Here is a 15,145-nt window from a genome sequence, read left to right as displayed (position 1 = left end):
TACTCATGCCTTTTTTCCAGTTATATCCAAGAGAGGTCTTTGTGGTTCTTTACACCTGTGATTCATCTACCCTTGTAGAGGGTCTTCAGTGTCTTCAGGGTTGTCATGGTCATTCTGGATCAAGAGGAGCCTGTTCAGACACTTAAGACTTTGGGCCAGTGTGGCAGTGACCTCACACCATTCTGTCATCTTCCCACTTCTCTGGATTACCCCACAGCAATAAGGATGATTCTGGCCAGTTCCTGATACTACCCCCTCCACCATCAGGGGAAGGTCAGCTATTTTTTGATCCCCTGGGGAGAGAGGCAACTCCTCAGTCAGTGTCCTAAAATAGCCTGCCATTCTCAGCTGCCGGACTGGAGGCCCTCCAGGGGAACTCAAAAGCAACACGAATCCACCACCCGTGTGAGTGGGACTCCACTGAAACACCAACTAAGAGCCGCTTCTCAAGAAGATCCTGCCTGCTCAGAAGTCTTTTTTTTTAAACTGAGGATCTGGGTGTCCGCTCTCATTTATTTTCTTATTTTATTTTAACAGAAACCAGTGAACTGAAAATGAGACTAAATATTGCCATCTTCTTTGGGGCTCTCTTTGGTGCTCTGGGGGTTTTACTCTTTCTGGTGGCTTTTGGATCAGATTACTGGCTTCTCGCGACTGAAGTGGCAAAGTGTTCGGGTGAACAAAATGTGCGTTTCATCTTCAAAATATTGTCCTACTTGGTGGTAATGAGGATAGCCTTATGTATCTTCTGAGAATCCAAAAATAGCAGTGGAATGTCTGTTTCTTCTCAGAAGAGATATGTAGAAAGCTAATGATCATCATTATTTGGGAAACAATACGTTGCTTAAAAAATTTCCCAGATGTAATTATTCAGATTGTGTTGATACCAGTTACTTTATTTGTGTTCTGTGCAGATAGAAAACGTCACTTTCCACCATGAAGGATTCTTCTGGAGATGTTGGTTTAATGGGATTGTGGAAGAGAATGATTCCAATATCTGGCAGTTCTGGTACAGTAAGTACAATTCAGCTTTGTTTTCCCCCCACCCCAACCCCTGGCTTGTCAATAAAAAAGAACAGTTTCTTATTTTGGTGCACATCACTTACAAAACAGGATTGGATTCTTAGCTGTGGAATCTCAATGGGGTATCTTTGAAAGGTTCCTGATTCCTTTTCAGTAAACAGAATTGGCTATAGAAATAACTATTTTATTTTCTAACATAAAATTGGAGTCAGTATTTGTGGCAGAATTGGACAATCCACTGTTTCCTTGCTCACATTTAAAATACATCATCCTGAGCAAAGTTGGTCGGAGAAGGCAATGGCATCTCACTCCAGTACTCTTGCTTGAAAAATCCCATGGATGGAGGAGTCTGGTAGGCTGCGGTCCATGGAGTCGCTAACAGTCGGATACAACTGAATCGACTTAGCAGCAGCAGCAGCAGCGAAGTTGTTGCCAAGTCCTGACTGCTGTGTGCTGTTCACAGTGGGGTATTGCTCCACGACCAAAAAAAATAAAAAATAAAAAATAAAATACATCATCCTTAACAAAACAAATATTATCTATAGTATGTTTTTGGAGTGTCTATTATTGCTATGTTGCAAATAAATGTTTTTATTTTGGGGGCTATAAATCCTTGAAATCACAAATTTTAAAATTCAGAATTAGAGATGTATTATTTTATAGTAACAACTTCAAAATTTTTTAAAAAATATCTTTTTTTATAACGAAACAATTATGAGCAGTGACAGATGAAGGCTTGCTCTATTAAGGCTTAAACCAAGTTTGTGGACAATATCAAGAAATGCTTTGCTTTTGATGTTTCCATTCTCTCACAGAAACTTTTAAGTTCTTTTTTGAAATAGAATAGCTCCTTAGAAATACAGTTGCATTCTTTCAACTGTATTTGCCATATTGTTGTTAATCTTTGAAAATCAATTCACTGAAAATAGCTGGCCTTTATCTTATCTCACCCAACGATGAAAGAGCTGTTTATTACCTCCTGACTTACTGTGGGTTGAAATTATTAGTCTTATCAAAATTACTCCTGTGATAAATCAAAGTATGGCACTTAAACAAGTCAAGATTATGGAGTATATCATAAAAATTTGAGATCACAGAAGACAGGCCAATAGTAAATTGGCATGTGTTAAAGGAACAAAGGTATGATGAAATGGCATTTTGAGAGAAATATTTCATAGAGTTTCTGATTGTCATTTGGGGGAGGAGAATAAGCATGCGATCTGCCGATGAAAATGATCTAGGCTTTGGTAAAGTGAAGTAAGTCAGACTTTGCAAGAGGAAGAGTTTGCCAAGACTTAGAGAAGGAAAAAATATTTTACTCCTTAAAGGGTATATGATGAAATCATCAAGATTTCAAACAACATTAAAGTTCTTTCTTGTGGTTTCTTCAAATGCTAAAAATAAACTTTAATCATTAACTTGTATGGTCTATCATCTACATCTTTTCCCTGAAAGTAGAATATAGAAGAAATTTTGCATTAGTTAGAACCAATCATAGTTAGATCTAAATTTATTAGATTTTTAAACAACAACTTTGTGTGTGTGTGTGTGCCGGTCATTATGTTAGGAACTAGAGAATACTGTTGTGAAAATGAATGAAATCCGATGATTTCAACTGTAGGTGGTGTTAAGGGCATTCTCTCCACTGGATTAGGTCATGAGTTAGATGTTTTAGATGAATCCACTTTCCAGGTCTCCTGTGCTATTATTCCGTATGAGACTTTTAAGGAGGTTCCTCCCTATTCAATAATTCTCTGAGTTTGTTGGTCTGTAGTTTTATTTTGCTTGTGTACCCCCCACAGCCTGTATTTCTCTTCTACTGGGAACAAGTCTTCAGGCAGCCTCTCAATAACAAATAGCTCTGTCTTGCCTTCCTTCCCAGCCAATCAGCCCCTGTGGAAGAACTGCACCCACGCTTACCTGTCGCCATACCCCTTCCTGAGAGGCGAGCACAACTCCACCTCCTACGACTCTGCAGTCAGTAAGTACTCAGTCCTCAGGGCGCCTCCAGAAGGGTGGTCTTTCTGAAACACTCCCCCCACAGCAGCTTTGTGGGCAATCAAAAGATAATTTATAATTTCAATGTGTGTTTTTTTAATATCAGTCATGTATAAAATAATAAATAAGATGTCATTTTTATTTATTTATTTATCTTTGATGTGGACTTTTTTTGTTTGTTTTACAAGCTTTATTGAATTTGTTGCATTAGTGCTTCTGTTGTATGTTTGTTTGGCCATGGGGCGTGTGTGATCTTAGTTCCCTGACCAGGGATTGAACCTGCACCCCCTGCATTGAAAGGTGAAGTATTCTCCACTGGACTGCCAGGGAATTCCCAAGATGTCATTTTTAAAATACCATTTATAATCTTAATAAAATGCAACTGTGGTCCAAAATCAAAGCCCATTTGCTTGTTGCTTATCATGATAATTTTTTACAAGTGTGTTTGTTTTCTGATATGAAAATAATGGTATTCATCAGGAGGATGGGCTTCCCGGGTAGCTCAAATGGTAAAGAATCTGCCTGCAATGCAGGAGACCCAGGTTCAGTCCCTGGGTTGGGGAGAACCCCTGGAGAAGGGCATGGCAATCCACTTCAGTATTCTTGCCTGCGGGCTACAATCCATGGGGTCGCAAAGAGTCGGACACAGTTGAGACATATGCATCAGGAAGAACTGCTCCAGAAGAGTTTAACTGATATAAAACTAGTCCTACAATGGAAACCACTGTAATATACACCCTGATTTTAAAACATTTTTGCCATTGTCATACATAAGAATATGATTGCATGCTAAGTCATTTCAGTCATGTCCGACTTTGTGACCCTATAGACTGTGGCCCGCCAGGCTCCTCTGTCCATGGGGATTCTCCAGGCAAGAACACTGGAGTGGGTTGCCATGCCCTGCTCCAGGGGATCTTCCTGACCCAGGGATTGAACCCACGTCTCTTATGTCTCCTGCACTGGCAGGCGGGTTCTTGACCACTAGTGCTGCTGTTATGTTACTGTCTTTCTACCAAATGATGAAACTGTGTGATATTCCGCAGAAGAAGGAGAGTCCTATGCTGTTAACTGGGAATCATGATTGCCCAGCTTCTTTCATGTTTTCATACTACTTTTTCTATAGAAAGTATATAAACTTAGTTTCTGTAGAAAGTACACAATATTTAGCACATAAATCTAATTTTTAAAAGTACATAAGCTCAGTATGTCAACTTTATTCTCAGCTGGTTTCATGATGTTTTTCATAAGAGAGTGCTTATCCTAAGCTTAAAACTAAGGGTTGGTACAGAATTTAGTGGTGTCATTAACAGGGCCCCCCAAAAATCTGTTTTTCAAAGAGAATACTTAACATTTAAAATTCTGGATAAATGTGTATTAGTCAGGATTCTCCAGAGAATCAATAGGAATTGTGTGTGTGTGTGTGTGTACAGAGAGAGAGACTGAGGTTAATTGATTGATTGATTGAGGGAGAGATTTTAAGGAATTGGCTCATGCTGTTGTTTGAAAGGCTGTTAAGTTTGAAATCTGTGGGGCAAGGCTGCAGCTGGAGATTCAAATAACAGCTGATGTTGAGGTCTTGACTCTGAGTGCTGGAGACTTGGGTAGAATTTCTATGGTGCAGTCCAGAGGAGGGTGCTTTCTTCTTCAGGAAACCCTTTTTTTGTTCTTTAAATCCTTCTGCTGATTGCATGAGGCCCACCCCCTCATACCGTGGGATCATCTACCTTACTGATAGTCTGCTGATTGTAAACACTGACACATCAAAATGCCTTTATAGCTGTTTTTAGGCTACTGTTTGATCAAGCAGCTGGGCACCATCGTCTAACTAAGCTGACACATAAAATTAACAATCACAGAACTCAATAAACTTTTACATCCGTCATCCATTTTTTCATCTTTATGTAAAATGTGAATTTCCATACATTTTAATTTTGTTTTGAGTTTGTCAGAGGGTATAGCATCTGCTTATATCACACTATTGACATGATGTGTTATGGAGCAGGTGTGGATCGGGTAGGAAAAGGGTTCACCTTTTCACACCTGCTGCTGTGCTTGTCCAGCAGACTTGCCTGTGCTTAGAGGGACTGTGGCTGCTGGTCTTGATAATGAGTGTGGTGCAGATGCTCTTTCCCGTAAAAATCTGCTTGGCTGCAACCCAAAATAGATAAGTACGGTTCCCCCATCTTTTCATAATTGTTTTAAAAAACAGTCATCTCAGTCACACTTGCCAAACCTTCTCTTATATCATTTACGATGTGGACCTTCTCACTGACGACAGAGGGCGTGGCGTGGGAAAAAGGCAGATACACTGCTTTATGCTATAAAAAGTTACATTACAGAGAGTTACGGAAATGCTATCCCTTGCTTGTCATTCTTTCTAGGACATTAGCTATTTGCATAAATATTTGCATATTGCTGTTGCTGATACTCGTGTGTTGGGGTCCTGTGATAAGATAGGTGCGGTAGGCTCCATATACTTAAAAGTGAATCTGCATATTTGAAAAATTGGCACCTCGAAGAGGTAGTGCGTGTGTGCTAAGTCGCTTCAGTTGTGTCGGACTCTATGTGAGCCCATGGACGGTAGCCCGCCAGTCTCCTCTGTCCATGGGATTTCCCAGGCAAGAATACTGCAGTGGGTTGCCATTTCCTCCTCCAGGGGATCTTCCCAACCCAGGGATCGAACCCAGGTCTCTTAGTCTTCTGCATTGACAAGTGGATTCTTTACCATTAGCACCACCTGGGAAGCCCTAAGGAGATGGTGGAGAACTTGCAAAACAAGGTAACGCTATCCATGCATAATAATGATGGGGAAGGGTAGTGAGTGCATGTCAGCGAGATTGCACTGCAATTATGTTTAGAATTATGCTGCGTTACATATAATTACTATGTCACTTTTTGGATCAAGTGACAAAACTGTGTTTCATATTTTTAAGTTGTCACACTCCTCTTTGGCATACATATTGCAATTCCTTACTTCACTTTAAGCAAAAACACTAAGGAAAAATGACTGAGGTGAGAAGAGGTATGTCCTACAACAGAAATAGTATATGCAAGTTCCATTTATCTTCCTACTGCTGGTACAGTGATACCTGACATTATATCTGGGTGATTATTTTATTGTTTCTTTTATCCAAGAGAAAGATACAGACTTCATCAAAAAGATTCAATCTGGTTGAAAGTGTGTGTTTCCTAGTTGATAAAGCCACGAGATTTCACTAAACTCCAGAACTACTTGTCAACTTCATAGCTTCATAATCATCAGGCATTATACATTTGGTGGGATTTCCTGATGGTCAGATGGTAAAGAATCCACCTGCCAATGCAGGAGTCACAGGTTTGATACCTGGGTTGAGAAGATCCCCTGGAGAAGGAAATGGCACTCCTGTATTCTTCCCTGGGAAACCCCATGGACAGAGGAGCCTGGTGGGCTATAGTCCATGGGATTGCCAAGAGTGGGACATGACTTAGAAACTAAACAACAACAGTACATTTGTCAACTTATCCTGGGAAAATTCAAAGCATTGTTTGTGAAATCTGATGTATTGTGGCCAGGCAAATTATTGGCAAAATTGCCATTAGCTAGCTACAGTTAGCTAATACTGAAATCAGTGAAAATGATACAGTGGTGGATAGTTTTCTGGAAAGACTCTTTTAGAATTACTGGACATTACTGATGAAATTATTTTATTTAACGATAAGGGGGCTGAGACTCAGAGAAACCGTGTGATTTCTGTCTTCACACAGTTGATCACTGGCAGAACTAACCTAAGGTCCAAGCCTCTGGGTTTTGTTTATTGATGATCTTATCAACTACAGTGGATGAAAAGGCTGATTTTAGTTTTTACTATTAAATCTTTTAAAGTACAGTCTTTTAGTTGGATCTCAATAAAAGAACAAAGTAAACTTACGTTGGCTTTTTTTACCTTTCTGTTTGATCCTGACTTGTATGTACAGTCTGGTCTAATTCACTGTTTCCTTTATTTTTGTTTTAATCTCAAACGCATATTCTAAAATCCAGTTATGTTCAAATCTTGTTATTTGGATGGTTGCCCAAGCTTAGAGGGGTTGATCTAATTCTCAGGATTGTTTTCTGAAGTAGGACTGTGTACTTCGAAGTCCATTAAACAACTTCATTACCTCTCGATATCTGTCAGAATTCAGATTTTCTGGTTTGTTTCATGCTTAAATTTAGTCATAGTCCATTAATTTGCTAACATCGGGTGATGATGTGCTGAACGTAGATTAATTTTCAAGGTAACCCAACCCTTGAGTGAGTCAGTCATTTCTCTATGGCGTCCCCTTGGCCTTTAACCACACCCACCAAGGTGCTCCTTGTACCTAACTACAACTGTTCATAAATACTCGGTTTCTTCATTGTTTATTGCAGTTCCCCGAAGGCACAGACTGTGACCTACTCGTATTTGTATCACCAGCCCTTAGCATAGTGCCAGATACTTAGAAGATCCTTCAGCGTTTGTATGACATGACAATGCCAACTTGCAGTTTGTATTTTCAGCGATAAACTATTTTAACTTTATTACTTCCAAGGGGAAAAGGCTTCCTTATGAAGCAGAGTATATTGAACATAATTTCTGTTTTTTCCTGGTGAGTTGGAACAAACATGTGGCCGCAGGCCGGCCGCACGGCCTTCTTTGAGCTGCTCAGAAGTAGCACTTGTGATCTCACTGCTGGCCCAAGGGTGTCCACCCTTCTCCCCAGGTGCCCTCGCTCCTCCCACGCCCTCCTCCCCGTTTCCTTGATGAAGCAGGATCACCCACCGAGCCAGTTCAGACTTCAGTTCCTACGAAGACTTCCTTGCTGCCCTTGCCCCCTCTAACACGGAGGCTAGACCAGGCGCTCCTTTATAAAACCCATGCTTTCATTTGATAATTTTTATCACAGATTTTAAATATTTACTGCAGAATTATTTTGTTCATATACCCCTTCCCGATTGAACTCTAGGCTCCACAACTGTAATGCGTTTTATGTCTGACTCACCGTTGTTTCCACTGTTGACTGAATATTTTTGTACAATTAGTATTTCTTGAGAGTCTGCACTAACTAGACTGGACTGTGGTGCTGACACTGAGGCCTTGAATAGCCACTGATGTGTGTAGGAATTTTTAAACCTTTACTCAGTGGACCTCGTTTAGTCTTAAAATGGTTTTTTCATACTTCTGGTAATTTTTTTAGGTCTACAACATTGTTTTCATGTGTCAGCTCTCTTTCACCTTTATTGCCAATATTTATTTACTATTCTTTTCTGGTCTGCTCATTCTTGTCTTATAAAAAAAGGTAGGGGGATGTGAATGATATAAGACTAGAAGCAGGAAGGCAACTAGGCAAGGTGTTAGTCAGCAGCTCATGAAGCTGGAAGTAGCCAAAAACAAATAGCAACTGGAGAATGAGGGTTACTTTTGTCCCACAGTAAGAAGTTCAGTAGCAGCTGCTGTCATGACGCTGTCAGGGACCCTGGCCTTTCAAAGCCTTTTCTTCCACATCCTTGGCAGGTGGACAGCCCCTGTCATCTTCTCCTATCTTCAGGAGAACAGGCATGTCCCTGGAATTCTCCAGTAGATTTCTGCCAATGCTTCCCTTGTCACAACCAGGTCACATGGCCTTGCTGGGCTGAGGCTTGGAGTTGCTTCCTTCCCAGGCTCTGTGGCAGGGGAGGAGAGGAAGAGGAGAGCGGGAGCGGGGAGAAGAGTTCCGAGGGTTGATGGACCAACCTACAGGATCCTCCTCAAGGACCAGCATCTTGGTCCTCCCTGGACGTTATCAGGGCAGGACAAGGGCCGGGGCAACAAAGGCCAGAGGGACTGATGGGCATAAAGAATATTAAAGAGTTGACATGTAAATTAAAGAGTTAACATGTAAATTAAAGAGTTAACATGTAAATTTCGGAGCCAAACAGAGGAAATCTAGGGGCATCTAGGCTGATAAAGAAACTGCTCTCTGAATAAGATGTAATTCAGTTTATATAACATCAGTTCAGTTCAGTCCCTCAGTCATGTTTGACTCTTTGTGACGTCATGGACTGCAACACACCAGGCCTCCCTGTCCATCACCAACTCCCAGAGTTTACTCGTACTCATGCCCATTGAGTTGGTGATGCCATCCAACCATCTCATCCTCTGTCATCCCCTTCTCCTCCCACATTCAATCTTTCCCAGCATCAGGGTCTTTTCCAGTGAGTCAGTTCTTCCTATCAGGTGGCTAAAGTATTGGAGTTGCAGTTTCAGCATCTGTCCTTCCAAAGAATATTCAGGGCTAATTGCCTTTAGGATGGACTGGTTGGATCTCCTTGCAGTTCAAGAGACTCTCAAGAGTCTTCTCCAACACCACAGTTCAAAAGCATCAATTCTTCTGTGCTCAGCTTTCTTTATAGTCCAACTCTCACATCCATACATGACTACTGGGAAAACCATAGCTTTGACTAGACAGACCTTTGTTGGCAAAGTGATGTCTCTGCTTTTGAATATGCTGTTTAGGTTGGTCATAACTTTTCTTCCAAGGAGCAAGTGTCTTTTAATTTCATGGCTGCAGTCACCATCCGCAGTGATTTTGGAGTCCAAGAAAATAAAATCTGTCACTGTTTCCACTGTTTCCTCATCTATTTGCATGAAGTGATGGGACCAGATGCCATGATGTTAGTTTTCTGAATGTTAAGTTTTAAGCCAACTTTTTCAACCTCCTCTTTCACTTTTACTAAGAGGCTCTTCAGTTCCTCTTCACTTTCTGCCATAAGGGTGGTGTCATCTGCATATCTGAGGTTATTGACATTTCTCCCAGCAATCTTGATTCCAGCCTGTGCTTCATCCAGTCCAGCATTTCTCATGATGTACCCTGCATGTAAGTTAAATAAGCAGAGTGACAATATACAGCCTTGATGTACTCCTTTCCCAATTTGGAACCAGTCTATTGTTCCATGTCTGGTTCTATCTGTTGCTTCTTGATCTGCATACAGATTTCTCAGGAGGCAGGTCAGGTGGTCTGGTATTCCTATTTCTTGAAGAATTTTCCATAGTTTGTTGTGATCCATACAGTCAAAGGCTTTGGCATAGTCAATAAAGCAGAAATAGATGTTTTTCTGGAACTCTCTTGCTTTTTCAGTGATTCAGCAGATGTTGGCAATTGATCTCTGGCTCCTGTGCCTTTTCTAAATCCTGTTTGAACATCTGGAAGTTCATGGTTCACGTACTGTTGAAGCCTAGCTTGGAGAATTCTGAGAATTACTTTGCTAGCGTGTGCTGCTGCTGCTAAGTCACTTCAGTCATGTCTGACTCTGTGCAACCCCATAGATGGCAGCCCACCAGGCTCCCCCGTCCCTGGGATTCTCCAGGCAAGAACACTGGAGTGGGTTGCCATTTCCTTCTCCAGTGCATGAAAGTGAAAAGTGAAAGGGAAGTCGCTCAGTTGTGTATGGCTAGCGTTGAGATGAGTGCAATTGTGTGGTAGTTTGAGCATTTTTTGGCATTGCCTTTCTTTGGGATTTTTGGGATGAAAACTGACCTTTTCCAGTTCTGTGGCCACTGCTGAATTTTCCAAATTTGCTGGCATATTGAGTGTAGCACTTTCACAGCATCATCTTTTAGGATTTGACATAGCTTAGCTGGAATTCCATCACATCCACTAGCTTTGTTCATAAAGATGCTTCCTAAGGCCCATTTGACTTTGCATTCCAGGATGTCTGGCTCTAGTTGAGTGATCACACTATCATGATTATCTGGGTTACAAAGATCTTTTTTGTGCAGTTCTTCTGTGTGTTCTTGCCACCTCTTCTTAATATCTTCTGCTTCTGTTAGGTCCACACCATTTCTGTCCTTTATTGAGCCCATCTTTGCATGAAATGTTCCCTTGGTATCTCTAATTTTCTTGAACAGATCTCTAGTCTTTCCCATTCTATTGTTTTCCTCTATTTCTTTGCATTGATCACGAGGAAGGCTTTCTTCTCTCTCCTTTCTCTTCTTTGGAACTCTGCATTCAAATGGGTATATCTTTCCTTTCCTTTTCTCCTTCGCCTTTTGCTTTTCTTCCTTTCATAGCTATTTGTAAGGCCTCCTCAGACAACCATTTTGCCTTTTTGCATTTTTTTTCCCCTTGGGGATGGTCTTGATCACTGCCTCCTGTACAGTGTCACAAACTTCTGTCCATAGTTCTTCAGGCACTCTGTCTATCAGATCTAATCCATTGAATCTGTTTCTCACTTCCACTGTATAATCATAAGGGATTTGATTTAGGTCATGACCTAAATCAAATGGTCTAGTGGTTTTCCCCACTTTATTCAATTTCAGTCTGAATTTGGCAACAAGGAGTTCATTATCTGAGCCACAGTCAGCTCCCAGTCTTGATTTTGCTGATTGTATAGAACTTCTCCATCTTTGGCTGCAAAGAATATAATCAGTCTGATTTCGGTGTTGACCATCTGGTGATGTCCATGTATAGAGTCCTCTCTTGTGTTGTTGGAAGAGGGTGTTTGCTATGACCAGTGTGTTCTCTTGGCAAAACTCTGTTAGCCTTTGTCCTACTTCATTTTGTACTCCAAGTCCAAATTTGCTTGTTACTCCAGGTATTTCCTGACTTCCTACTTTTGCATTCCAGTCCCATGTAATGAAAAGGACATCTTTTTTGGGTGTCAGTTCTAGAAAGTCTTGTAGGTCTTCATAGAACCATTCAACTTCAGCTTCTTCAGCGTTACTGCTTGGGGAATAGACTTGGATTACTCTGATATTGAATGGTTTGCCTTGGAAACGAACAGAGATCATTCTGTCATTTTTGAGATTGCCTCCAAGTACTGCATTTAGGACTCTTTAGTTGACTATGATGGCTACTCCATTTCTTCTAAGGGATTCTTGCCCACAGTAGTAGATATAATTACTAAATAACATACAGTCAAGGTAAAACGGTCACTTTCCTCCAGACAATAAATATTATTTTAGTGTATTTCTTTCTATCCCTTTTTACATGCATATTGTACATTGTTTTGATCATTATAAACACAAACATATATCTCACTTTTTAATTTTTAAGTTAGCTAATATTTCTCCATGTTTGTGCCTAATAGTTTCTCAGATTTTAAATGTTAGTTGCCACCTCCACATTAAAAATAATTTTGTGTGTGTAACATTTGTCATAATTTGTGTTAGTTCTTTGGATTATATTTACATATATGTGAATCAAAAGATAGGAATAAAATTGCATTTTTATTATTTTACCAAGGTGCCAAATTGCTTGCCAACCAGTATTGTACCGTGAAATATTTCAACTAAGAAAATATGGTAGGAAGACAGAAATATGAGAATCAGGAGGAAAGGGCCTGTTTTGAAGTGAAGACTGGGGATTTAGTTTGGATTTAGACACATTAAGTTTGGGTTGATAGTGGAATACCAGTTTGAAATAATTCAGCAAGTAGCTTGATGTGCAGGACTGCCAACTGATTTAGAAGACTTTAATTAGCATGACAGATACCAAGAATTGCAGAGATGGTTTTTGATACAATATGGTCTTTAAGAGAGGTCATAGTAAAGAAGGTGGTAAAATATCAGTTATACTCAGGAGAAGGAAAGAAGCAAAGACGGTCCAGGAAGGAGAAAGAGAGAGAAGCAGGGAGAGTCGAGGCAATGGCTGGCTGGTGTGCTGTCAGAGGGGTCTGCACAGGCACCAGTCTTGGGAAGGACGAGGCTGACCTCAGTGCAGGCGTGGAGTGGATGAGGATAAGAGGCAAGAGGGGTTGGCAATACCCCGATGGTGCAGAGGTTCTGCTGAGCCCTGGTAGCTCCCTCGCCACCAAGGGGAGGCCCGTGAAGCCAGCTCCGTTGAAATCTAGATCCGCAGGTACTGCTGGCTTGGCCTGAGACCCCAGCCCTTCTGCTCTGTGTCCCCCTTCTGTGCACAGGCCATCCCCTGGGGCTGAGCTCAGGGCCCAGCTCTCTCTCCCTGGCAGTGCTTTTTCTCCGTCATTTTCCTGCACATTCTGACATTGGATCCTCCTGGGAGCCAAGCCCTACCCCAGGCTTCTCCTCCTCTTCTCCCGAGAGAGGTCAGAAGGCAGTGATCCTCCTCAAGGGGCAGGGCAGCAGAAGGACAGAACGTGAAACCTCACACCAGGTGTCCGGGGAGCCGGGCAGCGAGGAAGTGGAGACCTTTGCCTTTAGCCAACCCTAGGCCTTGGGAGAGCAACTCAAAGAGCACAGCCTTTTAGAAAGCTGCAGGTCCCCACAAAACAGCCCCACGCTTTACTCTGCAGGGCAAACTAAACCATAAAAATGCATGCCCTTGTACTGGACAGCTTGAAGCAGTGAACACTGAAGTAAGATTTGAGTCTAGGGTTAATATAAATGCTTAAACAATTGAGGAGACAGATCAACATGTCCTAGGAAATTAATCTCATTGGAATGTCTCCGCCCACACCCCCGCATTCTACTTGCAATTCTAGTATGCTAGTATAGCGTATCTTATTTGCCATTTCTTTTGTTTGTATACGATGATTCTGGACATTGTCATAAATTTACAAGATAGTTTTAAATACTTCTGCTCTGTGTTAGTTGTGTAGGGAAAAATAAAGCATGCTCTGCAAAGTTTAATAGAAAATACAATTCAGTCTTTCTTTTTTTTTCTTTTCTGGTCACAAATGTCAAGTACCTAGTTATTTGGAAATACCTTCTGTGCTCAGTTGCTCAGTTGTGTCTGACTCTCTGCGACCCCATGGACTGTAGCCTGCCAGGCTCCTCTGTCCATGGGATTCTCCAGGCAAGCATACTGGAGTGGGTTGCCATGCCCTCCTCCAGGGGATCTTCCCACCCCAGGGATCAAACCCAGGGATAGAATCCACATCTCCCGCATTGGCAGGTGCGTTCTTCACCACTGCGCCATGTGGGAAGCCCCTATAAACAAGACTGTTTGGTCATTTACATCAGTGTACCTTGGCTTCCCTTCCCAGAGGACAGTCTGCATGCAACCTGGACAGAGGGTGTTGGTAATATCTGTGATGCTGTCAGCTACACACGCAAGTAGAAACCCCCTCTAATGAAAGGACACCTCCTGGCACCGTCGACCAGGGTTTCTCAGCCTTGGCATGTGGACACTGGGGCCAGATGACTGTGCTGGGAGGACGGTCCTGTGTGTTGTAGGACATTTAGCAGCATCTCTGGTCTGTACCCACTAGATGTCAGAGGTACCTCTTGGTGTGACCATCAAAAACATCTCCAACCATTGCCAAATGTCCTGGGGTATCTAGATGGGCACAGAACCGCCTCAGTGAGAACTTCTGGGACACTCTAGACATTCATCCCCAAGACTTCTGACCCAGGGCCCAAGCTCCTCTTGAGAATTATACCTGTATTATCCAAACTCTGTGTCCAATTCCAAGTCTGGACCCCAAATAATGCTTAGTTTCCTCTGTCTTCTTTTACATTGGATATTTAAACCAGAAAGGAGCAAGAAGACCATCTTGGCCTCGATTTTATCTTTAACTAGCATCGCTTCTGCCTCAGGCTTCAGGCTTCAGGCTTTTTTGAGAAAACAGTATAAAGTAGATTTGATGGAAAAAAAAAAAAAAAAATTGTTGAGTGTTTGCTGTATGTTGGGCACTGTTCTGGGTGCTCTAGAGCCAGCCCTAAATTCTTGCCCTCATGGGGCTTTCACTGCAGTGGGAAGCAAAAAATAAACCAGTCATATACTTGGAGAGAAATAAAAGGAGAAAGAGTGTGTGTGGAGGGGACCTCAGCATTAACTGCGGTGAGAGGGAGTCTGCACAGAAAAGGTGATGTCTGTTTTGAGTTGACAGCTCTGAGTTGAATGGGGCTGCCACCAGCTAAACTGTCACAGTTTCCTGACCCCTCTTTTGGGAACTAGGTAAATGCTGTTCAGAGTGCTCAGCACAGGGACTGGCTCTTGGTACAGGTTCTGTGGGCGTTACAAGCTGGGCTTTCCGTCAGCATGTCTGCGTTCACTGTCTGGAGATGTGACTTCCTATCTCTGGTCTCCCCCAGATTCACCTCACTTGTCTGTGAAAGGAAGATAAGCTTAATATCAACCTCATACAGTGGTTAAAATAGAAAGAGAGAATAGTACAAATGCTTAGCATAGTGGTTGCCATGTCTTTGGTATTCAATAAATGTCAGTC

General features: G+C 41.8%; 1 protein-coding gene across 3 annotated transcripts in view; it reads left to right on the top strand.

The window, feature by feature from the left end:
- Window positions 1-364: 364 nt before the first annotated feature.
- TMEM182 (transmembrane protein 182) overlaps window positions 365-15,145 on the top strand; it is a 50,123-nt gene continuing 35,342 nt past the window's right edge. The window contains exons 1-3 of one of the 3 annotated variants that reach the window (XM_070379864.1): window positions 365-686; window positions 915-1,014; window positions 2,906-3,004. In XM_070379864.1, the coding sequence (XP_070235965.1) occupies window positions 555-686; window positions 915-1,014; window positions 2,906-3,004 (331 nt within the window). In that variant the 5' untranslated portion in view covers window positions 365-554. The remainder of the gene's footprint in view (window positions 687-914; window positions 1,015-2,905; window positions 3,005-15,145) is intronic. The other 2 variants (XM_070379865.1, XM_005899939.3) reach the window with 2 other exon arrangements.

This window comes from Bos mutus, chromosome 11 (assembly GCF_027580195.1).
Source record: "Bos mutus isolate GX-2022 chromosome 11, NWIPB_WYAK_1.1, whole genome shotgun sequence".
Classification (NCBI taxonomy): domain Eukaryota; kingdom Metazoa; phylum Chordata; class Mammalia; order Artiodactyla; family Bovidae; genus Bos; species Bos mutus.
Note: the sequence above shows the minus strand (reverse complement) of the source record. Positions and strands in the feature narration are given on the sequence as shown.